Here is a 25,560-nt window from a genome sequence, read left to right on the forward strand (position 1 = left end):
TTATTTTATCAACTACCAATTTTATTTTTGCCTTTACATCCATACTAATATTATTATTACAAGTTTGACTTGTGATACTTCAATATACAGGATTAAAAGCCGGGAAATTAAATAAGTTTAACCAACAACTAACTATAATTTGTAAATCAAAATGTTTTCAATTCAGTTCAATTTTATTTAAAGTGTCTTTTTATAACAAAATTATCTCGGTTTTTTATCCATAAAAATGTAATTTCTTATTATTATATCAGTTATTAAGCAATTAATGAAACAAGAGTCTTGCAAAAGAAATGTCCTTCACCACCTGTTCCGAGTAATTGGCATGAAGGTTTGGAGAAAAAAAAGGAGGAAAATCCCATTAAAAACAATCATTAGACAAACATACGGTGCGCAAGAAACACAAAATACTCTTTATTAAATATACAAAATTTGTGAAACAGAATTGCATCAAGAATTGTAAACTTTCGCTCCTTTCACACGATCTCAAGCACGTTCCACGGGCAGCACGGTCGAGAATATCCAAATTAAAAACTACTTTAAAATGGAAGACGTGGACTTAAAAAAAAAAAAACTTCTTAAGTGCTGATTGGCATTTTTAAAATATCTATTATCTTTATTTCGACACAAGCCGTGTCAGGGAAAAAGTGCACGGACTTCTAACTACACCACCGACGACGAGACGGGTACTTCTGGATTCTAGTGCAATGACATCCACAAATGTTGTACAAAGTGGTCGATCAATCTGCTCCACAGAAGGTTTTTTTGTTTTTTTTGGCATCTACACCCATCACCACGATGCCTTTAATGTATCACTGTGCATAAGACAAGAAAAGGCTTTTCTTAAAAACATGCCCAAACATGTAAAATGAAGTGCAAGATCGAATGAAAAGTTGGTGACTTTTGAAAGTTTAAACTCAAATAAGGCAGCATTTGGCTTGTGAAACGTGACACACTTACACGAGTGTTTAATCTTCCTTTTGTAACACCTGAAACAGTAGCAGAACGCGGGATGAAGAAAAGAAGGGAAACGAGGAAGGGAGCGCGGTCAAGTAGCAGCACGTCGCGAGGGCGTCAAACAGTTGGTGTCGCGACGACCACGAGGTCCAGAGCAAAGAGAGGCAGAATCGCTGTGAGAACTCCGTGAAGATGTGGCGACTAGAACAAAAAACAATCATGTTGAATAGAAAAAGGTGCTAAAGAATCAAAAATAAATCCCTTCATTATTACAAAATTTTGATTTTTTTCCCCCAAATAATCAATTTAGTTTATTAATGTATTATATTATTATTATAACCATCATTTAGCCTTTTTTGAAGTCAATTTCAATAATAATACTTAAGATTTCAGACAGTTATACTAATATAATCCAAAATTAATCCACTCATACTTTTAAACAAAGTATTTTTTCGGGAGGATTTTGAAGGTCCCAAGTATATATATAAAAAAAGAAGTGGTAGTTGAATGTGCCTGAAAGTTAAATAATCGATCCATTTGTGACATCCTTAAATGAAAAAGATAAAAACAAGTGGTGAAATGTGATTTAAGAAACCGTTCCACAATCAAACTGAAAGCTTTTTAACCCTCTCTCTCTCTCTCTCACACACACACACACTCACTCACTTCTCTGTGAGCGTCAAACAAAAGTGAGTGACCTGAATACAACCTGAGGACTCGCTATAACCAAAAAAAAAAAACATCCCCACTTTTTTTTTTCTTTTTTTCTTCTGTTTATAAGCATGCCCGGGGCTCGGAAAAAACGCCGCCTCAGCATCTCTCGGTGCTTGAATGTCTGTATCAAAAAACGACAGCGGAGCGGTGAAAAAGACGAGCTGTTGTGAAGTTGTCGTGAAGTGGGTTTTCGATTTTCGGTGGTCACTTCATCTTGGTGCGCACTTGCAGCAGCGTGGGCTTCTGCTCCATGATCTGCACCAGCAGCGTGTCGATGTAGTCCTCCAGGTCGCGGAGCTGAGGCTTCAGCCTCTTCAGCTCCACCTCCCGCTTGGCCAGCAGGGTCTTCTGCTGCTGGAAGTCCAGCGTCTGCCGCTCCATCTCCGCCTCCCGCCGGACCAGCAGGGCCACCAGCTCGCTGTGGGTCAGGTGGTAGTACGACCCGGCTCCTCCCGTCAGGGTCTGAGGGGAACCGGACGGTTAAAATATGGACGGAGATCAGAATAATTGAGCTGATTTTCGCTTTTCAAATGTTGTAGCTTTTCTTTATTATGCATTGAATTGTGTTTTTTATAGTTTAATTCGATCATTTAAATCTGAATTTGTTCTTTAAAAGAATTCACTAAAATAATTTGCATAATTTAAAAATTAAATTGTTTTACACATAGAGTTTGATATTTTAATTCCTATGATTCAAAAATAAATTTTCTAAATTCAATATTTTTTATTCCATAGTCTTTTTAATTCAATATCAAAATGTTGGAATAATAGTTCCGATTTTAGCCAATCACGCGAAGAAACGGCGTCAATGCAACTATTTTTATATTGAATTAAAAAAGGCTACAAATTAAAACATATTTAATTAACACGATTTATTGTGTAATTATTGGAATAAAAATATCAAACTCTGTGTAAACTGTGCGTTTCTACTGTGTCATGTGGTTATATTGAATTTAAAAGTTTACGAATTGGATAACATTGAATATAGAGAATTTATTTTTTATTTTTCGGAATTAAAATATCAAACTCTACGTGTAAAAAGATAATTAAATACGTTTGAAAATAAATTTAATTAAATTACCGATGAATATACAAATTATTCAATTTAATTGTAAAAAAAAAATGTTTAAAAAAACAACATAAAAAGAATAAATCAACATTTGTTAAATCCAAACATTTATTATTCTAATGACTTATTTGAACACTTAAAGAAAATCAAAATACACTAAAAATTTAAAAGTGTAATAAACAGAAACCTGCAGTAGCAACATTCCACCAGTAGTTGGTGTTGCACCACCGAGAAATGTCCTCGATCATCAGCTCTGATGGGTGTTTTCATTTTTCTCTACACTTTTATACCAGACAAAGATTAATAAGGCTATGAAAAAGGAGAGAACTTTACCTTGCTCCTCTCCGCCTCCTGCTCGCTGACATGGCTGTTCTTCCCAGGACTGATGCTGGACTTGAGTTTTCCCAGGACGGACCTTCCCTCGCCACGCTTCTCTTCAGACGTGAGGGGCTTCACGAGGTGGGGGCTTGAACCAGAAGAAGATAATTAGCCAGACATTGTCAAACGATACGAGTCAAGACGCCACTTTGGAGGTCAAGCTAAATCTTAACAGGGCAAAGATAAAATAATTCCCCCACAGTCCAAGAAAAAATGTTCTGCTGGTTCCGATTCACTGGAAAATGGGAACTATAGCAATATTCTGTCAACATTTTTGAGTGGCTGCCGGTTAAAATTCACCATTAGCGACACTGGACATTAAGGTTTTTTTAATCCTATATCAGGAAAAACAGAATCTTATCATGAGTGTATCCGTCAAGAAATCTTACATTTACTGTAGAAACAAGTAGTTGTAGTTTTGAGTTATTTATTGTTTTGTTTTTGTTTACTTAAAAACAAATTAAATACATTTTCAGTGTATTGTTGTTCCTTAAATTCTTAACTTAATTCTTAAAGTCTGATTTACCATCACTTCAATTTAGTATTGAGCAGCTTTAAGATACAATTAAGTTGAGTTCTTTACATTTCAACTGGCTTTTCTTCAGGTGCTACTCTTCATAGGAAACCTGAGTATTTACTGTGTTTAATATATTTTCCCTGTGTTTGCATAAGTGTCTCCGGTGTCCTTCTTCAGCCACATACGTATAATTGATCTACTGTCTATAGTGAGTAAGATAGGCTCAAGTCCTCTATGAAAAAACATTTACAAAATGCACAATAATACTGAATTAATAAAGGAATACAAATGTTAATTGAGGTAATAACAGTGTGTAAAAAGGGGCTTTAATGTAATTAGTTTCGTCGCCAGCAGAAACACTTCATCTTAAACAACAAAAGTCTTTTTAACACCATATCATATTCATTACAAATGACACCAGATCCACCTCCCAGTACTCCCATCGGTTATTAATAAAACCCAAGGATAAAGAATTTCAGACAGGTGTTAGACGCTGGTGAAAATTGAAATTGAATTAGACGAAAACCCGAAAGACTTAATTAGGTTCCGTCGCATGACGAAAACATGTAGAGTGGTGTTAAACATGCACATTTCCCCGAGGGTGGAGCGGAAATGTTAGCGGTGGCACAACAACACCTTTTTTTTCTTTTTTTTTTTCCCCAAACAACACTGGCCCGGGTTGAGATTTCTGGCAAAACAAGTGCGTATGAACAAGAGATGGATGGGGGGGCGGAGGTGTGTGTGAGTGGAGGGAATCGGGGCAAAATAATAACTGCTAATTGGCCCGAGGCTCGGTTTTCCATCCTGTTACCACAGAGCCAGGACACATACGAGACCCGCCGCCGCGGCGTCCTGTTAACACCCAATTTGTGTGTGTGGTTGTGCGAGCGTGTGACCGACAATCAAGGGTCCTTGAGAGCAGAGAAACACAGGTGAAAGCAGAATGCTTAAGGGAAAACGGGTACAGCAAAAAAAAGAGACTTCAGGAAGAAGAAGAAGAAAAAAAAAAGTATTCCCTCCACCTTCTTGCTCAGAGAACCGAGCAGCTGTAGCCTCACCTCGTCCGCTGATTGGCTTCCTGCTGCTGATGCTGCTGCTCGAGAGCCGTCGCAATGTCGGGCGGCGATCTTGTCGAGGTGTTAGAATTGGAGGGAAGGGAGAAACGACCATTTTCAGGTATAAAAGAAGGAGCGGGGGAGGTTAAGGTGGCAAGGTCAGGCTGGGAGGAGAAAGATTCTTGGAGCATGACGGACGCACGCAAGCGTGGATGTTTATCGAAAGTGGTTGATGGTGTTCCAAATGACTGGGAGCGCTGTCGCCCGCTTTCTGTGAGGGTGTCATCATGGACGACCCAAGGTTTTTCAACAACTAATTCTGTGAAATCCTTCTGGTTTTCTTGCGGAAATGGGTCATTGGTTTGCATCACACCCGGCTGTGTAGGTGGGTCCATGGCAAATCCAAAGCCATCAGACTGTTGGATTTTCCATGGGTCACTGTTCTGGAAACCCCAAGGGTTTTCGACCACCGAATCCGTTGCCGTTTCACCGACGATAGTCGTGGTAGAAATGTGTTCTAATGGAAGGATGTCATTAATCATTATAACACTTGGTTTTCGTTCCACGTCAACACGGTTTACTGCTGTCCAGGGGTTATTGTCAGGCGATTCTGTGACCGTACCGCCGAAACTGTGTGATGAAGCAGTAGGTTCTTGCGGAAAAAAGTCGTTGGTAACAATGTCACTTGGCTTAGACGTACCTTTCAGGTCCATAGCAATGCCAAAGCTCTCGGTCTGTTGGATTTCTCCAGTACTTCTTCCCCAGGGGTCACTGTCGATTACATGCCAAGGCTTGTCAACAAGCGATTCCGAGACCATGCCGCTGAAAGTGGTTGATGGATCAGCAGGTTCTTCTCGAAGTAAGTCCATGGATTGTGGATTAGGAGTTTTTGTTTGGTTCACAAGGATGCCAGGACTCTCCGATTTAAAGGCTTCTCCAGTAGGCCTTCCCCAGGCGTCACCCTCATTAAATGGCCAAGGCTTTTCAACAATTGATTCTGTGATCATACCACCAAGACTTGTTGAAGGAGCAAAGGGATCTAGTGAAAGTAAGTGACTGGTGTCTATGTACTGTACTGTTTGATCCACAAGATTGCCAAAACTCTCAGACTGCTGGAATGTTAGGTCTTTGTCACAGACATCCAGAGGTTTATCAATAACTGTCGATGTACTGGCCACGTGGCTGGATTTATCAGTGGGTTCTTGTTTGAATATGTCATTGTTCATAATTGAACTTTGCTCAGGAGTTGCTGTTTGCTCCCTAGTTTTGCCAAAACCAGATTCAGATTGCTGCATTTCAGAAGGCATTCCCTTAAGGTCCTTTTCAACATCAGCTTCCATCAATGTGCCACTGAAATTACTCAACACAGAAGGGTCTTGTGTAGTGAAATCATGGGCAATCCTGAAATTCGGCTCAGATTGGTGAATTTCTCCAGTAATTGTTACCTGTAGGTCATTTTCTTGATCGACTATGGGTTTATCATCGAAGGATTCCGTCAATGATCCACCTGAACTTTTAGCATCATTGGTGGGTCCTGGTGTCACAGTAACTAGTGTCACAGGGCTATCCGTTTTTTGGTTTTCCCCTGTAGATGTTGCCTCTGAGTCGGTAAAATCTTCAACACCAAATTCTGTCCCAGAAACAACCTCGCTTAAGTTTCCACGGAGCGTCGAGTTGGCCGAGTTCGGTACCTCAGACGGGTTAAAACTGCTTGAGAACGGATTTGAGTTGCAGCTGTGGAAATTCTGCGAATCTGTGCTCGTGTATAGACTTTGGAGAGTGTTGCCGTGATCGGATGTTCTAGTGTGCAAGAGCGGGTTGTCCAGATCTAGCCCAGGGATAGTCTGAAATTCAAGAAGGTCAAACATCACCGGTTGCTTTGGACTGCTGTCCAGGGTTGTGCTTTCAAAAGGCGAGCCTTGATGTTTGGCATCCGGCGAGGATGTTGTGACGAACAGGGATGGTTGGTGGGAAAACAGATCTGGAGCTGGAGAATCCTGTAAAGTGCCATTATCCCCCACCTTGGTGATTTCATCTGGTGAGTTGCTGGATTCTTGTCGGGTTTGTGGCTCTGACAAAACAGAAAGTTCAGGCAGAGGGTCTGAAGATTCAGAGGTGAGGCTTAGTGAAAGTCCCACCACACTGTCTGTCCCTTTTGCTACGTCATCATTTTTTTCATTAATGTCCAGATTTTGAATAACTGTTGACTGAAGTCTACCTAAGGAAGACCACTCATGAGACTTATCAGCGATCTCTTCTTCCGACTTATTTACCGAACAGATCGCGGGTGATTCCAGAGCCAAGCCAGGACGAATATCTACAGCCTCGTCCGATGAGTAAGCAGACGTTTTTTCGGACACTGATGAGTTGCAGGAAAGAAAATCTTCCTCTGAACTGCCTAGACCCGAGGAACTCGGATCTGGGGAACCGCTGCCGATCTTGCTGGGGACGGATATAGTGATCAGTTCTTCTGGTGGGTTGAACATTTCATTGTTGTTCTCAAAACTTTCATCCTCTGGAATCGTATCAAGACTACAGGAAAACGAGTCCAGATGATGGGCATTGGTGAGTTTAGGGGTAGCTGAGGAATCAGGGGCATCACTTGAAGAAGGATTCATTTTCTGATCCGTTCCTGGCTTTACGGCCGTGTTTTCCTCTTCTAGTCCCGCCTCTTGAGGCGAGTGAAATCTTCCGGCGGCAAACGTGTCAAACGATTCATCCAAGTCTAGCTCTTGTTCCTCAACAAACAGGTTGGACGAGTTGCTGGGTTGTTTCTCTTCTTCAGGGAAAGCCTCATCTCCCCCTGCGTCAAACCTTAGGACTGGCGGAGCATTCAAGCTGTCAGGAACCAGGGTGGGATTAGTGTTTCTGGCCTGCGGGAAGAGTTGTGTAATAGGGGGACGGGCGCTGGAGAGAAAGGGTAGAGGAGGCAACAGAGGTTTCAGTGGCTGAGTGCTGTTTATGTCTTCATAGAAAGGGTTTTGCTGAAGGGCAGGGAAGAAAGGGTTGCAGGAGGATAGAGGAGGAGGTGTGATGTGTGAAAAGGGGTTAGTGTGGTGCAGAGGGGTGACCGGGTCTACAGCGTGACCAAAGGGGGGAGGTTCAGTGCCGCAATCTAGTTTAGGGGGAAACACCAGGCTGTGAAAGGAAAAGGAGATTTAAAATCGTTGATACAAACCACCTGAGAAGAGTCTATTAATGGTACATCATGTACCTTTAGACCTTATCACCCCAAAAGAACATATTCAATGAACAAAATAAGAGAATCTTAATGGAACTATACATTAAAATCATGCTTTTAACCCTTGTTTTATCTCAGGGTCAAGGTGTACCGGTGGCCTGAGAGAAAATGCGTTTGTTGTATCCCTTGTGTTGTCTCTGAGCTAAGGTGACCTCCAACACGGCAAATGTATTTATGGAAGCCAAGGAGGTCGTTCACCTTGACCCAGAGGCAACGCAAGTGCCAGCCTTGTTAGCAAAATACACACAAAAGTGTTTAAATTGAATTCTGAGCAATGATCTATAATGGCAGAAGGAACAGAGCACTTATTATTTGTTGTTTTAAGAAGGTTTTAAAGAGGTTGTAATACAGATGTAACTAACTTCTGTCAAACCAAAACTTAGTAGGTCACTGAAAAAAGCCAATTATGATGAATGATAAATTATGGTAAAAAACAAACAAAAGAAATAAGAACAGATAATGTAATTAAATACTCTATATAAAAATGTTAAATTATGCCATCGGTTATTAGATTGTATTTTTTATTTGAATAGAACAGCTAGAAGAACTGTTTTATATTATATAAACCTTTAAAACTCTTTTTTATTATTATTTGTGTTATTATAATTCGTGTTATTTCCTTTGATCTATGTTTTTTATACTTGCACTTTGTCATCCCTTGCACTTTGTTCTTGTTTTTATGAAACTTGCTGTACCTTCTATCGTCTGCTGTGAACTATCTATCCATCTATCTATCTATCTATCTATCTATCTATCTATCTATCTATCTATCTATCTATCTATCTATCTATCTATCTATCTGTCTATCTATCTATCTATCTATCTATCCATCCATCTATCCATCCATCTATCTATTCATCTATCTATCCATCTATCCGTGAGAAAGGCAGAAGAATGAGGGAAACAACTACAAAGACCATGTTACACTTTTACATTTAATAATAATATAATCAATATTGAAAGTGAGAACCAAATTAAATACATTTAAAAGTGTTTTAAATATACTCTGACAGTGAAAGTGCCATATTAAGGCAAAATACTGTAATACTAAACTCTACTTTTTTTTGCCGTAAGCCAAAACAAGTCTTCAATTATGGGAATTGTTTTGTGAATGTATGCTGTTAATGCAAAAAATCTTCTTGTATTCTTAAACATTGTTCAGTCATTTTTCCATTTGAAACTCAATGACCCGCGGTATTAAAAGCATCACATTCCCTCAAGTGACGCTGCTCCATCATGTGTATCTCGCTGCCTAAACAATCCAGATAGTGGTCATGATGTAATCCTGCAAAAGGGAAGCAGATGCAGGAGAAGAGCCTGCGATGCCAGTTTGGCATTTTTCCCGAGGATCTGTGTGCTTTTTGTCGAGCGGTATATAGTAACCGAGCTGCCAGCAAAGTATAACGTGTTCTTTGCTCAGGAATAGCTGACCTGGATTCACCCAGCTGGTGTTTTCTGGGAGAATGTGTCAGCTTTTATAAGATCATGTTTAGAGATAGATTGTGGCCCAAACGTAAAGGTTCGCCAAACTCCCAATGAATTGTGCAGGAAGAAAGCAGCAAGAGGAGAAAACAAGGCAAAAAAAAATCTGATTATTTAAAACATTTAATAACTTAAAATACTAAAAATACAGTTGAGCGTAATAATAGATATTAGATTGTTATTGCAGATTGTGTGTCCTTTCTACTTTATTACCTCGCCCAAGAAGAGAATGTTGTTGTCCATGTTGTCCAAATCCAAAACTAATGAGCATATTTCAGTAAAGTTTAGCAGTAAAAGTAGCTGATTAATACATTTTGGAGACAAAAATAAAGTGTCTTGGCAGAGGTCTGCGCTCTCAGAGTGCCTTTTTTAAATCAATTATATTGTACAAGTAATTTTTTTTTTACTCTTTTAAGTTTAATATTTGTTCTGGATCATTTTTACCACCTATTCATTAGTTTTTTGACACAATTATCGTACCATTTTTAACATAAATAAAATAATAAAACTATAAAACGAGGGCGCTCACCTGGGTTTGCTCTCCTTGGATCCGAACCACCCCCTGTGCTTCACCTCGGTGGACTCGCACCGTTCAAGGTTCTCCTTCTGTTGACCGTCCTTGGCGGAGGCGTACGAGGGGATCCTGAGCAGAGGGGTCTGCCTGCCGTCCTCTTCCCGTCTCTGGAGCGCCGCGGCTATGGCAGCCTTCTCGTCGTCGCCCGGCTTGTCGAAAGACCAGCGACGCCCGTCCCCTGCTGCGCCCTTGGGCAGGTCCGCGAGGTTAAGGTTCTGGAGTGACGTGGATATGGGCAGAGTCTTCTGCGACAGGCCTAGGGTGTCGGCTTCCACGGGCCGGACCGCATGGCTTCCGTTGGTGCACGGCGGGAGCTCGGGCACGGCGATAGTGATCTCGCTGATGTCGTCCCCGAACTCGCAGTGGAGGGACGACGGGTCGCCGAGGTGCTCTGCAGGAGGAGGAGGACGGAGATGAAGGTTCAGGTGGCGTTGTGAGAAAACGCACGGATTAACTGACGCAACCTGTCGAGCAGGTTTGGTCACGACAACAAAAGGTTCCGTCAGACAAGATGTGTGATTTAACAACAACGTGCGGTCACGACGACATGAACCTCCTTCTAACTAAAAAAAACTGCGACTGAAGTAGGTCATTACGAACATGAAGGACATAGAAAATTTCCACAAGACGTAATAGTAAATATAAATCAAATATAAATTCAAAATTCTTACCTTAACTTTAAAAAGGTATAATTAAAATGTTCTAATATATAATGTATGATTCATGTCTGTTAATAAGAGTACAGTTGTGTATTGGCAGGAATCTGGTTATTCGATACATATATACTGTAGTAACAAGTATTTATATGTGTAGTATTGTCAAGTACTTCACTCTGGTGTTGCAGAATTTACAGACCTCATGACTCTTACTAACTTTAATTTGTTTTCGATTTGTTTTCAAACCAAAATATGTCCAAACATCATCTTTACAATCTGATGGAGTCCGGGGTATCCTCTCGTCCTCAGTCATCGCTGGGGTCTTATTGTTCCTTTAGCCACAAAGGAGTTAATGACTATCATGCTTATAAAGCTACTTTGAAAATAAACATAAATAGCTGTTGAATATTGATACAGTATCATGAAAAAGTATAATGTGTGACATCATAGATGACATCATTCAAACTCTTACACAATAAATAATTTACATTGATTCATTCGTCTATTTTTGTTAGTTAGCTGGGCTTTGTGTAACCGTAGAACCTCGTAACACACTAGACAGAATCTTTAATCATTTTTTTGTTTTTAACTATCTAGTGAAGTGAAGTGAAGTACAGTAAACTGAATGCTATAGCTTAGCTGAAAAAGTGCTAGCATCGGTCAAAGTCTTTGTTGATTATTCACCTCTTCATAGATTATTTTCATTTCTTTACCTCCCTGTAACAGATTATATATAGCCTCCATTTTAAATATGTTTTTGTTTTTAATTTTATATTTTGAAGTGAAATACAATGTAAACGGAATGCTATACTAGCTCGTAGCTTAGCTCGTAAACAGTGCTAGCTACGGCCATTATGATGTTTTTTTTAATATATTTTAAAGACTCTCTGATTAAATATAAAACCTTATTTTTTGTAATGTTAAATACCGGACATTGTTTTTGTAGGTTAAACTTTTTTGTAGGTTACACTTTTTTTTTATTACATTAATTAATCTGTACAGGATGGTACAGATTAATTAATCTACTCAAATACAACTCCTGGATCAAAATATAAAAAATATAATATGTATATGGTACTTAAGATCCAACTAGTTTTGATTATAGCCCAGAATATGCTTTATTAAAATCTTCGAATTGTTTCACAAGAGCTATAAATAGACGTATAATAGTTGTGGCTTCACTTTTGGGAGACTTTTGACGGATAAACCGACCACTTAAGTGCAAATACGTTTTTGTCAGAGACCAGAAAATACTTCTTTACGCCGATATTCAACCGATTCGACGACGTACCCGGGCTGTTGTCGGCCGTCAGGTTGCTGCTGTTGCTGGGCGAGTTGGACAGATCCGAGACCACCACGCTGATGCCGGCGGTGGGACTCAAGCTGCCGCCCCGCGACGACGACTCGCTGCTCTCGGAGCCCAGCGACGTACTGGAGCGAGTGTCCGACGACTTCCTCAGCTTCCCCCTCAGGAAGAAAGTCCTCATCTTGCTCCGGCGCGCCTCGCCGCCCTCGTCGTCCTCGTAGTCCTCCTCGCCGCCGCCGTCGCTGGGCAGCCGCTGGCGCATGCGGTAGAGCGAGCCATAGCCCCCCGGCAGGACGGCGGAGGCCGAGTCCTCCTCCTCGCACCTCTTCTTCCCCTTGATGCGCTCCTTCAGCTTCCCAAAGGTGGAGGCGCTCTTGTCCTTCATGACCAGGTCGTACATGCTGGCCGTCAGGTTGTTGCGGGTGAACTGGACGGTGACTTGGATTTCTCCTCGTTCCTTCTCCTTCTTCCCCGTCTTGGAGTTCAGTCGGTACCACCTGAAAAAGGACAAACGTTCACTTAACTGAGACCACTTTTTATAAATCAGATTATTTTTCTAAAACAATATCAAACGCTACAGTTTTTAAAGAAGAAAAACTAGTTTCATTTGAACAATCGGGGGGATTTTTAATGTAGCCACTAGCTCTCTTGTTCAGTAGACCTAGAAGATAAGCCTGACTGTTCTTTATCTACGTCTTGTAGGTCAACTGTTGGATCCAATCAAACAAAAGTTACCCTAACGCTAACCCTTGTTGCTGGTTGGCTGCTTCTTCCCCAGTGGACCAGAACATTATATTTACGCTTGACTTGACTTCCTTTCATTCGTCTTTGACTCTCAACCCACTTATTATTTTAAAGTCTGAATGTCCAGAGCTTTCCTCTATTTTTTATTTTTTTTAATGGGAAGAAGACCTTGAATGTCAGAACTTGGCGTATTACAAAAATGATCAGTATTACTACTTTTACAGTGTTTAAAATGTGGATTATACACCTTTTTATTGTAATTATTAGTAATTATTATAGCTACTTTTGTTGACATTTTGCTGGAATGTGGGAAATGTTTTGATTTTATTGGTTTGTTAGTCAAAGCTAAAAGAAAATACAAAATAAAAAGTTGTGTCTGAAAATACCGATATGGCCATATATCGCAAAAATCGATATTTGACAGCACTATGTCGATTTAATGTAAATTAAATTGAAAAAAAGAACACATTTTGTATTTATTTTATTGTGCTTTAAAATGTTTTTACCATTATTCTTTAATAGTTAACAGTTTAATAAGTTGTGTTTAAAAAATCTATATATATTCTTTTAAATTTAAATTTAACGTGCAAATATTTTCAGCATTTGTTCATTTTTTTGTTCCAATTACACTGGATGGTAGCCGTCATTAAGTTCCCGAAGCAACACTGAAATTCTTCGAAAATCGAGCGATGACTGAGGACTAGAGGATACAGTTGTCTTCAGTAGTTGAAGTTTGGACTTATTTTGGTCACGTGGTCTGCAAATTCTGCAACACCAGAGTCAAGTACTTGGACAATACTACAAATATATCATTGTTACTACAGTATCACAATATATATCGTATGGTTGTCGCTATATCACGATTTGTATCGTATCGCCAGATTCCATAATGGTTCCAAAAAGCAAAACTTTCCACTCCTCGTGGGTGCTTTTAATGTATTTTAATGTATAAATATAGAGGAATTAAACCAGGATAAGATTAAAAACTTTGCAGGGAACAATTTGAGAATGTCGAGTGACGGTGTTGCAAAAACACAATGCTACAGTAGGTAAGAACAACGATAGCAGGAAATCAAAATGTAACCATAACATTCCATTTAACATAAAATATTACAATTTTCAAAATAATCCAGCATGTCACACTAAATTAAAATAAAATAATTCTGAGAATAAAAATGATATAAATGATGCATTTCTCTGCTTTCGACCGGTGGAAAGTCTTAAATGACTCATGGGAATTTTTGTGATCAAAAACCAAGAGTCAGCAAAAAAAACAAAGTCGCAACTACGACGGTGTGCGACACGATAGACCCCAGAGACTGAATCAGTATTGAAAGTTACACATATAGCGAAGCAGGCGTTTCTAAGAAAAGCCACGTCCTGTTTTAGCAGGATGTCATCAGCATAGAGTGACTCTCACATACACCAGCTTCCTGCCCTCAGAGGTGTGCGACTCAGGAGGAAACAAAACCATAAATACATCTTCTACGAACATGATTATTGAATCTTTTTCAGGAATAAATTGTTATTTTTAACATCGCTTAACTGTAAATGTAAACCATTTTAATACCTTTGATTGTTGCCGTGCAAAAACAGGAAGTTTTCCAGCTCAAATATATTCAAATAAATATGTTTTTTACTTAATTTTTTAGCAACTATTGTTGAACACCTTTCCTTAATTTTTCTTTATTTAATTAAGCTCCTTGGGGGAGGTATATACTGTCTCAGTGCTTTCCCCAATTTATTTATTTATTATTATTATTATTATTTATTTATTTAATCTAAATAAGAGCTTGATAGATTTAAGATTTGAAATTTTAATAAGGTGTATACCAGACTTTTAATAGACTTCAATTTTAAAATTACCGCCAATGATCTTGTTAGTTCCTGTCATCTGTGATCATGATTTAAAAAGAGGGAAGAACAATCAGAGAATCTTTTGGAAAGTCCTGCTGCTATTTATAGCAACTCAAACATCAACCAGCGTTTGAGAACAAAAAGGAAAAAGGAAAACACCTTCTTTTATTTTTTCAACTGCTTCTTTTCACCATTCATGAAAAGAACAGAGCAGAAGTACAAGTTCCACAATTGAGCCGTGTTGATTCAAGACAAACAAATCAAAGTGTGAACTTAAGCTCAATCGTATGATTCGCTGCGTATTTTTAAAAAAAAGCTCCAAAACATAAAAGAGAGAAAATTCCTTCTGGTGCAGATTCTAAGCAACACAACTAGTTTCCAGTCGGCCCCTCCTCGGCCCGGCTCTGGATGCGTTTTCCACCTCGGATGGCTCTTAGGTGTGGACTCTGGTTTCACATCGATGATCCAACAATAGTCTCAGACGTCCTTCTGCTCCTCCCTGCAGCCGAGGTGGGGTTCACATTCCAGCAGACCAGAGTCTGAGAGGAAACTGAAACTCCACGGCTGCTGGAGTTTGTATTTTTAAGACACTTTTTTATCTCTGACAGAAATCTTGTTTACACATGGCTCACTGGCTTTGATATCAGCATTCCTTACTGAGCTCGGGCTATGATACAATCAGATTTCAAACCTTAAGTAAATTGAACTTGAGTGGAATTCCGTAAAGTAAACAACCAATTCCAGAGTAAAAGTCTTATTAATTTATGCTCTAGGTGATATTAATGATCAGAAAAATAGTCTATTATCTGAATAAAATTCCAATGCATTTCTCATTTACAGGTGGAAATAGGACTCGAGCTCCATGAGTGGTATTTCCTGGGTCAACACTGTGAGGCTCATGAGAGTGTCATCGGCATAAGTGTTCAAAAAACATCCATAGATGTTTCAAAGTTTGTACTTATTTCACACTAGAAGCTACAGCAATAACTCCCAACATCTCCTTGACCCCCCCAAAAAAGAAACCTCTCCTCTATGTCCAGGGAGAATTAGCAAAGTGTTCCTGTGCCAGATTTGAAATGGATATCGACTCGGCTTAGGTGGTCCGTCTACAACTCAGAGCGGGAAAACGTTTAGAGGAAATCTGTAAAAAAAAAAAAAAAAAAGTCTATGTCACCTGATCTAGATCCTTACAATGCAGAGGGACTTTTTTTTTTTTTACCCAACTCCACTTGTTAACCCACTTGAGTCCCCGTTAGAAAACCAACTTGAATTTTTTCTTTGATTACAAAGTGCAATAAACTCCTTGGCAGAGGTATGTGCTGTCATTGTGCTTTTCTAGAAATCACATATTCCCAGGGGCCAAATTATTTGCTGTAGCTTTGGTTATTAAAGTGCACTAGAAGAACTGATGGAAGTGAAAATATATATATATATATATATATATATATATATATATATATATAATATATTCTAAAATATTGTAAAATATTTTATAATTCATTTGATAAAAAGCCTTTGTATGAATCATTCAATAACCATGAACAATACCATGAAGTTACTGAATTTTCTAATGTAATTTTAATTTTTATATAGCTGCGAGATTCTGGCCATGACTGAGGATGAGGGGATACAGTGGACTCCAACAGCTTTTAAAGCTGATATTTGAACATATTCTGGTTTCAAAACAATAAATTCATTTGGTCTGTAGATTCTGCAACACCAGAGCCAAGTACTCAGAATTAACTAGAAAGTAGGGTTGTCACAACAACCAATACTTCGGTACTTCAGTACAGTATCACTATATACTGTATAGTTGCTCCTGAATCGTGATACATATCCCCAGATTCTTGCTAAAACGTACCACTAGTTAATACAAGTCTGACTTACATAAAGAGAATGTCTTAAAAATATATTTTACTTTTCTTCACCGGACACATCGATGTTATTCAAATGTAGTTTTTTTGTGAGTTCCTGGTACAAACTGTTATGCAGAAACACGTGCAGACAGTGGAAGATAATCTAGTAAATCAACTCCAAAACACCCAAAATCCCTTAGAGACAAAAGCCATTACATGAATCATCAAATAATCATGAACAATACCATGAAGTTACCGAATTTTCAAACAATTTTCTATTGTAATTTTAACAGAACAAACACTCATGAAAAAAAGAGTCCTATTATTAAGTACTTTAACCCGTATATTTCATTTATAGCTGGATAAGTGAGGAATAGAAATTTTAAAAATAATAATAATTGTAAGGAATCAGTTTTACAAGGGGAGAGTAAATGCAGTCAAAGGGCCAGTGTGCCGTACTTAGCTCAGGTCACATATGTTGTAATGACAATCAATCATCATTGTCTCACATCGGAAAATGTTGTCGCAACAAGATCTGGATCTTATAATCCATGTGTTTGTGTCTTCTCGTCTGGACTATTGCAACAGTTTGTTTTCATGCCTAAACAAGAAGGATCTGTCTCGCCTGCAGTTCATACAAAACTCTGCAGCCAGAATTCTGAGCTGCTCTAGTAGAAGAACTCACATTTCTCTGATACTTAAAACTCTTCATTGGCTGCCAGTTTCTTTCAGGATCAACTTTAAAATTCTGGTTCTTACTTTCAGATCTATTCATGGTCAGACCTTCCATCAGTGATCTGATCCAGCCTTACACCCCAGCTCGGGCTCTGAAGTCTGTGGATCAGAATCTACTGATGGTTCCTGAACACGCTTCCGGACCAGAGGAGAGAAATCCTTCCAGACTGTTGCTCCTAAGCTTTGGAACCATCTCTGTGTTTGATGATCTACTGACTCCTTCAAGAAACATCTTAAGACATTTAAAGTACTTTTCCCTGATTCTCTGAGACACCTGGGTTTGTCTCTGTGTTATCTTGATATTTTAAGTATATATTTTATTGAGTATTGTTTTAATTGTTTAAGTGCTTTGTGACCCTGGTCTAGAAAAGCACTCTACAAATATTACTTGCTTATTTACATCTCATTAACAAATAACGACTCGTAAACCATTTAAAACAAGCAGAAATTTTCTCCCGGCAAAGCACGAACTTCCAGAACACAATCCCACTCCTGATCAACCGAGCATAACAGCAGCATATCTGCTTCCCTGATCTTACGAAAACAGGAAATCTGGACTCTCCACCCCATCCCTGCATGACACCATCATCTGCCGCTCACCTCAGAGACTCACTCCGGAATGTATTTTGGCAAAAGCCGACGGTTCGCTTCGCAATATTCACGCCTCCGCTGGTAAGAGCAGGCCAGAGAAACCAGCCTTCGAGGCCGACAGTGACTCGTGAAGTAGGTTATTTTATGAAGCCGGGAGGCGTCTCCGTGGAGGCCTGAGAGATATTTGAGTCGGACAGAAGAGAATTGCGACACAGAAATAGACAGTTGGGGTTTTTTTTGGGAGTTATTTTTGCTCTTAAAAATAAAGACAGAAATGTCTGCCCTCTGACCAGTCGCCAGCCTGTTCCTATTGTTTTGCAGACTAACGCTGTTGTGGAGATGGTTGCCAAGAATAGTTCCGAAATATAACTGCAGGAAGCTCTGCAATGAAACCAGAACCGCAACCAGAAGTGGACGAATAAAAATGCCTGAACTGACACGATAGTAAAAGTGAATAACAACAGCCGGCTCAGAGTCATTAAACATAAGCTAGTTCATTAATAGTTAATGTGGCTGTGTAGCTAGCTTAGATGCTACATGTGAACATGAACTTTATCAAATTAATAAATCTATTATTGTAGATAAATGTTTTTAAATGACTATGTTTAGTCTTGAAGGGTGTTGTTCATCAGCATGTCAGTTATTAATAAGAGCCTTAGAAAATATAGATACAGCGAAATATTGCAATATTATTTACCACAAAACTGTTTTGATATCAGACACCACTGTATATCATTTTTTATATTTTTCTTTTCATTTCTGGCAAATCATATTTTGTGTCACAATATTATTTATGTTTAATAGTTCAATAATGTGCATGTAAAAGTAGAAGTAAAATAATGCAATTAACATGAAAATATTCACGCTGTTGCTCTTTCTGTTGCAATTAAACTTCCGGTCACTAGAGCGGCAGCGGTCATTACATTAAACCCCGCGAGATCCCCGCGATGACTGAGAACGAGAGGATACACTCGACTCTATCATATTTTAAAGCTGATGTTTGAATACGTTTTGGTTTGAAAACAAATGAAAGCAGTTATGACTTCGTCAAGAGGCAGTCAATTCTGCAACACCAGGGTCAAGTACTCGACAATACTACACGTATATACACTTGTTACTACAGTATCACAATATATCCTGTAGTAGTCCCTGTGTCATGATACGTATCAAACCACCAGATTCTTGCCAATACAAAGCCCTAGTTATTATAATTTTTCTTTTTATTATATGTGTATTCTTACAATATTTTCTTAAACATATACCTCTATTAATTGGTTTTAAAATTAATTTGGTATTCATGTGTACCATCTTCCTATTTCTGAGCTATTTAAATATTTTGTGGAAGTAAACATTTAGAATGGGATGATTAAAAAAAAAAAAATTACTAAATAAACCTTTACAACTAGAACATAAGACACAACAAGATGAGACAAATGGTAAGAAACTGAGGTCAACAGAGCCTAACCTGGAGAGACGCGACGGAGTCATTGAGCTGAAGCGACGGCGGACAAGCGTTCGCAGGACGGTAGCGACACTGAGGTCCGAGGTCTCGGAACCAGCAACACGGAGCCAACCTACATTCCACAGCTGGATGTGATGAGCTCCAAACTTTACTTTCACACAGTCGAACCTTGTTTCTTAAACTCCTCTTTGACTCCTTTTTACGAATGAGCCAAAAGAACATTCTAAGTTTCAGCAAACAACAATATGATATACCGTGATAATGCAGTATCAAGGATATACAGTATGTGTAGTATTGTCGAGTACTTGAATCTGGTGTTGCAGAATTTACAGACCACATGACTCTTGATGAAGTCGCAACTGCTTTCATTTGTTTTGAAACCAAAATATGTCCAAACATCAGCTTAAAAGCTGCTGGATTTGACTGAATCCTCTCGTCCTCAGTCAACAGGAGGATATGTTCGATATGTCGACATAAATCAGGTCGTAAAAAGCAAACAATAGAGTGAGACCTTAATCTAAGACAAGTTACACAATAATGTGCACAAGGAAACTGTATTAGTTGGTTAATGCTAGCATACAGTCTTGATTCAGCTAAAAGCTAGCAAGAAGTAGATCAGTTATCAGATTCAAAATGATCCAAACCGATTAAAAAAGACGCAAAACTACGTATAATGCTAATGTATTAAATCAGATAGTTCATATTTTCAGGATTTAAATATCTCAAAAAAAATGGTTGAAGGCGCATTAGCATCTTCCGTAACAACAATTGCCTCTATCCGCTAATTCCCAAAAATATATAGCAGCTAGCAAAAGGTAAATATTTGTTTTTTTAAATTGTAACTAGTACACACAACCATCAGAAATGACACAAATGACCATGTAAATCAGTATAAGAATTACATGTCCAAGTAACATCTTTAATTATCAAACAATAATTTGTTTGAAAAGTTAATTTCAAAACATTGTTACCAATTAAAAACATGATTTTAAAACTACAAAAGTATTTATTATTGGGTGTCAACGATAACTGAAATCTAAACTAAATCACTATAACTAAATAACTAAATCTAACTAGTATTAATTTGGTTGTCAGTTGCTACATTAGCCAGTGCTAGCTAGCTACCATACAAGTGGCAAATTATTTGATGTAGCAGAAACAGCAGCAGGGAATTGAACCTTTTAACATCAAATATGAGAAAAGCCGTAACAACATATTGAACCTAAAATACATTTAAAGGTAGATTATCTGACAAATCTGCGATCGTTTCGTTTTATATAATCTGGGTCAACTCCGAGGTCGCATTGTTACGCAACCGCTTACGTCCATTAAGAGTCTCCGGAAAGTCTCTGGGTCCGATATGTACTTGCGGATGCACATCACAGACAGAAAGCCTGCAGTCTTTCTGCTTGGGTCAGCACGACGGTCCAGTTCACAGGGACTTTCAGATCCATCGTCTGTGGCCGCGACACAGAAAACGACGAGGAGTAACAACCTCTTAATGTTAGATCAGCAGCGGGAGAAGCGGCCGGTCGGAACCGATGCAATCATTTTCCACCAGCTGCACCGTTTTGTTTCCAAACCACCTGGTGGAAAACTTGTCGAATAAGTAAAAATGCACCTTTGCACGACAAGATGAAAGAAATGCTGAATGTATTTCTTTCGGAAAATTGCAACACAACAACAACAACAACAAAAAGTTGTCCTGATGAAAGGTCATGAACTGAAGGGACACATACGTAGAAAAAATATATAATTAATTGTAAATTCTGACACCAAAAGGTAAATATAATGTAAAAAAAAAAAGAAAGAAGGCAATGTCAACAAATACGACACTATCTTCATCTAGAGAACCAACGTATGTCATCATAAATATTTATAAACAGTAAAACTCTAATGAATGGCACCACCAGTACATAACTTCCTTTAAAATCAGTCCTCGTGGAGTGTGGCCCCAAGGGCCACATGCGGCCCCTTCACTGTATTTATGTGACCCTCAAGAGGTCCAAGACCATAAAAAATATATATATTTTATTAAATATTTATTTTTTATTTATTTCTATTATTCATTACTAGGGGAAACAAAACACAATACAGGGTCAACGATACAGTATATATCGTGATACTGTAGTAGCAAGGATATATATTTGTAGTATTGTCGAGTACTTGACTCTGGTGTTGCAGAATTTACAGACCACATGACTCTTGACGAAGTCGTAACTGCTTTTATTTGTTTTAAAACCAGAATATGTCCAAATATAGGCTTTAAAAACTGGTGGAGCCTAATGCATCCTCTTGTCCTCAGTCAACAGGATCTCGCCAGATTGTGTTGTTCCTGTAGCTGTTGGGGACGTAATGACTCCTGCCATCTATCCATCCATCCATCCATCCATGCATTTTTTTAATTATACATTTGTAATATAGCTTTTATTTTTTAACCAATAAAGTTTTGTTAAAATTTAATACAATATTGTGCAGGAAAGAAATTGCAGCCATATCAACATTTTCTATTTATAACTAGTCAACTACTATAGGGTTTGTAAAACTTATCTCTTCCGCTTTTGTCATTATTTTAAGTATTTATCGCCCCTCAAAAATATTTAAGTGAATATGAATAAATATATATACTTATTTTAAATACTGGTTGTAGAAAAATACAGTACAATCATAATTAAGCTTGATTTTATCGTTTTCTCTTCTTTATTTTTGCCCTCGTATAGGCCAGTGTATAAAATGTGGCCCCCGAGGAAATGTATTGGCCTAATATGGATCCAAATGATGACTTTTACTGCCGAAAAACGTCTTTAGAGATGCTGGACGCATCCTTTCAAAAAAAAAACGAGGCAGATGTTCCCGAAAGTAAAAGTTATTTTAAGCTCGACTCACCTTCATTTCCTGCTGATATACAAGCGACACCGAGGCTACCGTGAAAGGCACATCCATAAATATCAAAATGGATCTTTGGCAGACAGTCGGAGATACAATAAATTCAAGGCAATTCTCTGACAAGAGTTGTACTTTTCACCTACTTTATTTTCTCCGCCTCACCTGGCAAACGTGTTGATTGTTTTGTCTACTTTTTTAAAAAATCATCTCACCTTCTATTTAAAACAAACAAAGACGAGCATCTTCAGATTGTTCACCTGAGGAGGTGTCGAGAAGCTTCAGGGCACGACCACTTTAAGTTAGTCTTGTAGGATCCGTTGTTCCCTTTAAACATTCAGATTTATTATTATTAGTGTAGATTTTGTCTTAAAAGGAACTGCTAATGTGGAAGGATGCTTGTGTAATGGTAGAGTTGTCTAACAATAAGGACATTTTTGGATGCTTAGTTAAACAATTGCTTGCTAGCTTAGCTGGTCGACAACGTTGCTAGCTGCTGTCAAACATATACATAATATTTATATTTTGGGATGTATATTCTATGAATCTCTGAATTTTTACCTTCAACTTGAGGATATTTCTTTAGAAAAAAGGGTTGAAAGTTTTTAAAATATGTGTTATATAATATATGTTACGAAAAATGGCACCTTTAAGTAAATATTCATACAGATATGAGTCATAGATGGAAAGAAAAAAGAGAAAATCAATGATACACTGATATATATGATTTTTTTTTATGTTACTGTATTGATATTCAACCGCATTATCAATGATAACTTTATCATAGTATTAACTGTATGGTTTATATTTAAAATAAAATATTTTTGCTTTAAAAAGTAGGTTTAAAATAAACTTATTTTTAACTTATTTCTGGCTGCAATAAAACCTCTGTCCATTGTCAATATATCAATATAGCTAAAGGAACATATAGCCAGGCCATGACTGGGGACGAGAGGATACAGCTGACTCCACTAGCTTTTAAGGCTGATTTCGGGACATATTTTCGTTTTAAAAACAAATGAAAGCTGTTACAACTGAGGCGAGAGGATACAGTGGACTCCACTAGCTTTTAAGGCTGATGTCGGGACATATTTTGGTTTTAAAAACAAATGAAAGCTGTTACAACTGAGGACGAGAGGATACAGTGGACTCCACTAGCTTTTAAGGCCGATGTCGGGACATATTTTAGTTTTAAAAACAAATGAAAGCAGCTACAACTGAGGACGAGAGGATACAGTGGACTCCACTAGCTTTTAAGGCCGATGTCGGGACATATTTTAGTTTTAAAAACAAATGAAAGCAGCTACAACTGAGGACTAGAGGATACAGTGGACTCCACTAGCTTTTAAGGCTGATGTCGGGACATATTTTGGTTTTAAAAACAAATGAAAGCTGTTACAACTGAGGACGAGAGGATACAGTGGACTCCACTAGCTTTTAAGGCTGATGTTTGGACATATTTTGGTTTTAAAAACAAATGAAAGCAGTTACAACTGAGGACGAGAGGATACAGTGGACTCCACTAGCTTTTAAGGCTGATGTCGGGACATATTTTGGTTTTAAAAACAAATGAAAGCAGTTACAACTGAGGACTAGAGGATACAGTGGACTCCACTAGCTTTTAAGGCTGATGTCGGGATATATTTTGGTGTTAAAAACAAATGAAAGCAGTTACAACTGAGGACTAGAGGATACAGTGGACTCCACTAGCTTTTAAGGCTGGTGTTTGGACATATTTTGGTTTTAAAAACAAATGAAAGCAGTTACAACTGAGGACGAGGGGATAGAGTGGACTCCAGCAGCTTTTAAAGCCGATGTTGGGACTCATTTTTGTTGTAAAAACAAATGAAAACAGTTCAAACTGAGGACGAGGGGATACAGTGGACTCCAACCGCTTTTAAAGCCAATGTTGGAACAAATTTAGGTTTCAAAACAAATGAAAGCAGTTACAATTATGTCAAAAGGGTAAATTCTGCAACGCCAGAGTCAAGTACACCGACATTACTAGAAATTAGGGGTTGTCACAACAACCAACATTTTGGTACTTCGCTACAGTATCACAATATATTGTATTGTAGCCCCTGTATCTTGATAAGTACCCCCAGATTGTTGCACACCAATAGTTAATATAAGTCTTACACAAGGAGTATTTCTTAAAAGTGTTGTCACAGATGTCAATGTTATTTAAATGTCGTTTTTTTGTGAGTTCCTGGTACAAACTCACATGAAACACATGCAGACAGCGGAAGATAATCTAGTGAATCCCTTCGAGACAAAAACATACTACACTATTACACGCTAAGAACATGTAACCGATAGATTATCCCTGGATTTGGGATGAGCTATAATCCACCCCCCCTGAGGCTAGCCTAGAAAACCAGTTAGAAAAACAAAAATAGTCAGAGGAGGAGGAGTGTGGGAAGTTCTTGGCAAATGTTTGGAAGTTTCTTCAAGATGGTTTTGGAAGTTGGAAGGTCTTGTCATGTGGGAGTATTTTTGGGGGATTTAGGCTTGTGTGGAGGCTCCGGTTCCTGGACGTTTCTAGAAAGGAAAAAAAATGGGGGGGCCACGGTTTTGGAAGGAGGGTGTGTCTGCAGCTCTGGTGCAGCATCACCGGGAAACTATTGTTTACATTCGTGACTAAACGTGGAAATAAGCGTTGACCTCACGTGACATCTGTGGTGGGTGAAGAAGAAGAAGCACTTACTCGTTTTTCAAGCATCTACTTTCCACGAAGACCTTCTCCAGCTGGATGAGCGCCTGGCCCAGGAACACGTCCAGACCGATGACCGCGCGGTGCATGACGGTGAGCACCAGCTCGCCGCCGCCGCAACACTCCAGCCCGGCAGGCTGCAGCTCGAACGAACACTCCTCCCTCCACTCCGGCTCCGTGGTCTTCTCCGCCACGCAGGTCGAGTACTTCTCCTTCCCCAGCTGGATGATGGTGTACACGTCGCTGGTGCCATGCTTGCCCTTGCCCCGGAGTCCTCTGCCCCGCAGCACCGTCACCTGGACATGCGTCGGTACCCACTTCTGGTCCTCGTGTAGCGAGTTCATGTCCCTCCTATCCTTCCTCTCCTTCCTTCGCGGGTCACGGCAGCTCCCGGGCCGGCGGGCGGTGCCGCATTACGGCGTGTAAAGTTGTCGTGTTCCGCCGGTTAGTTTCCGCTGCTGCTGCTGCAGCGGCGCGTCCTTCCTCCGCTCCTCCCGCCGTGTGGGCCTCTCTCTGCGGGCAGCGACGTCACGCCTTCTCTCTCCCCGTCCTTCCTTCTCCTGCAGCGGAGGAAGTTGAGCAGCTGCACGGATGACAAGAAGAAGAGAGAGTCTCCCGGAGAACACGAGTTTTAAATGGAAAACTAACCTTTTTATTTATATTATTCTACTCCTGAATCTGTCAATAAACTGCACTAGCGTTAGCATCTGTATGAACTAAAGCTAAGCTAGTATAGCATTAACTTTTTTTTTAAAAGATATATATTAACCAAA

The 25,560-nt window shown here is 39.0% G+C and overlaps 1 protein-coding gene across 3 annotated transcripts; it reads right to left on the bottom strand.

Annotated features, from left to right (window-relative positions):
- Positions 1-382: 382 nt before the first annotated feature.
- Positions 383-25,312, bottom strand: rab11fip5a (RAB11 family interacting protein 5a (class I)). Of its 3 annotated transcripts, none has more exons than XM_087779253.1 (6): positions 24,782-25,312; positions 11,932-12,443; positions 9,940-10,375; positions 4,691-7,594; positions 3,071-3,203; positions 383-2,130 (listed from the first exon to the last, which is right to left on the bottom strand). In XM_087779253.1, the coding sequence occupies exons 1-6, from the start codon at positions 25,129-25,131 to the stop codon at positions 1,873-1,875; spliced, it is 4,593 nt and encodes a 1,530-aa protein (XP_087635379.1). In that variant the 5' UTR covers positions 25,132-25,312; the 3' UTR covers positions 383-1,872. The 3 variants fall into 3 exon arrangements, with proteins under 3 accessions (XP_087635379.1, XP_087635378.1, XP_087635380.1); XM_087779252.1 differs by having other exon boundaries at positions 4,691-7,825; XM_087779254.1 differs by lacking the exon at positions 4,691-7,594 and having other exon boundaries at positions 24,782-25,308.
- Between the last annotated feature and the right edge of the window lie 248 nt (positions 25,313-25,560).

This window comes from Callionymus lyra, chromosome 18 (genome assembly GCF_982586985.1).
Source record: "Callionymus lyra chromosome 18, fCalLyr1.hap1.1, whole genome shotgun sequence".
NCBI classification, from domain to species: Eukaryota; Metazoa; Chordata; class Actinopteri; order Syngnathiformes; family Callionymidae; genus Callionymus; species Callionymus lyra.

Coding starts and splice junctions, on each gene's coding strand:
- rab11fip5a (XM_087779252.1), bottom strand. CDS start 25,131: ATGAACTCGCTACACGAGGACCAGAAGTGGGTACCGACGCATGTCCAG. Junction 10,376..11,931: donor GACGGCCGACAACAGCCCGG/GTACGTCGTCGA, acceptor CTCCTCCTGCAG/AGCACCTCGGCGACCCGTCG. Junction 3,204..4,690: donor GAAGCCAATCAGCGGACGAG/GTGAGGCTACAG, acceptor TTCTGGTTCAAG/CCCCCACCTCGTGAAGCCCC.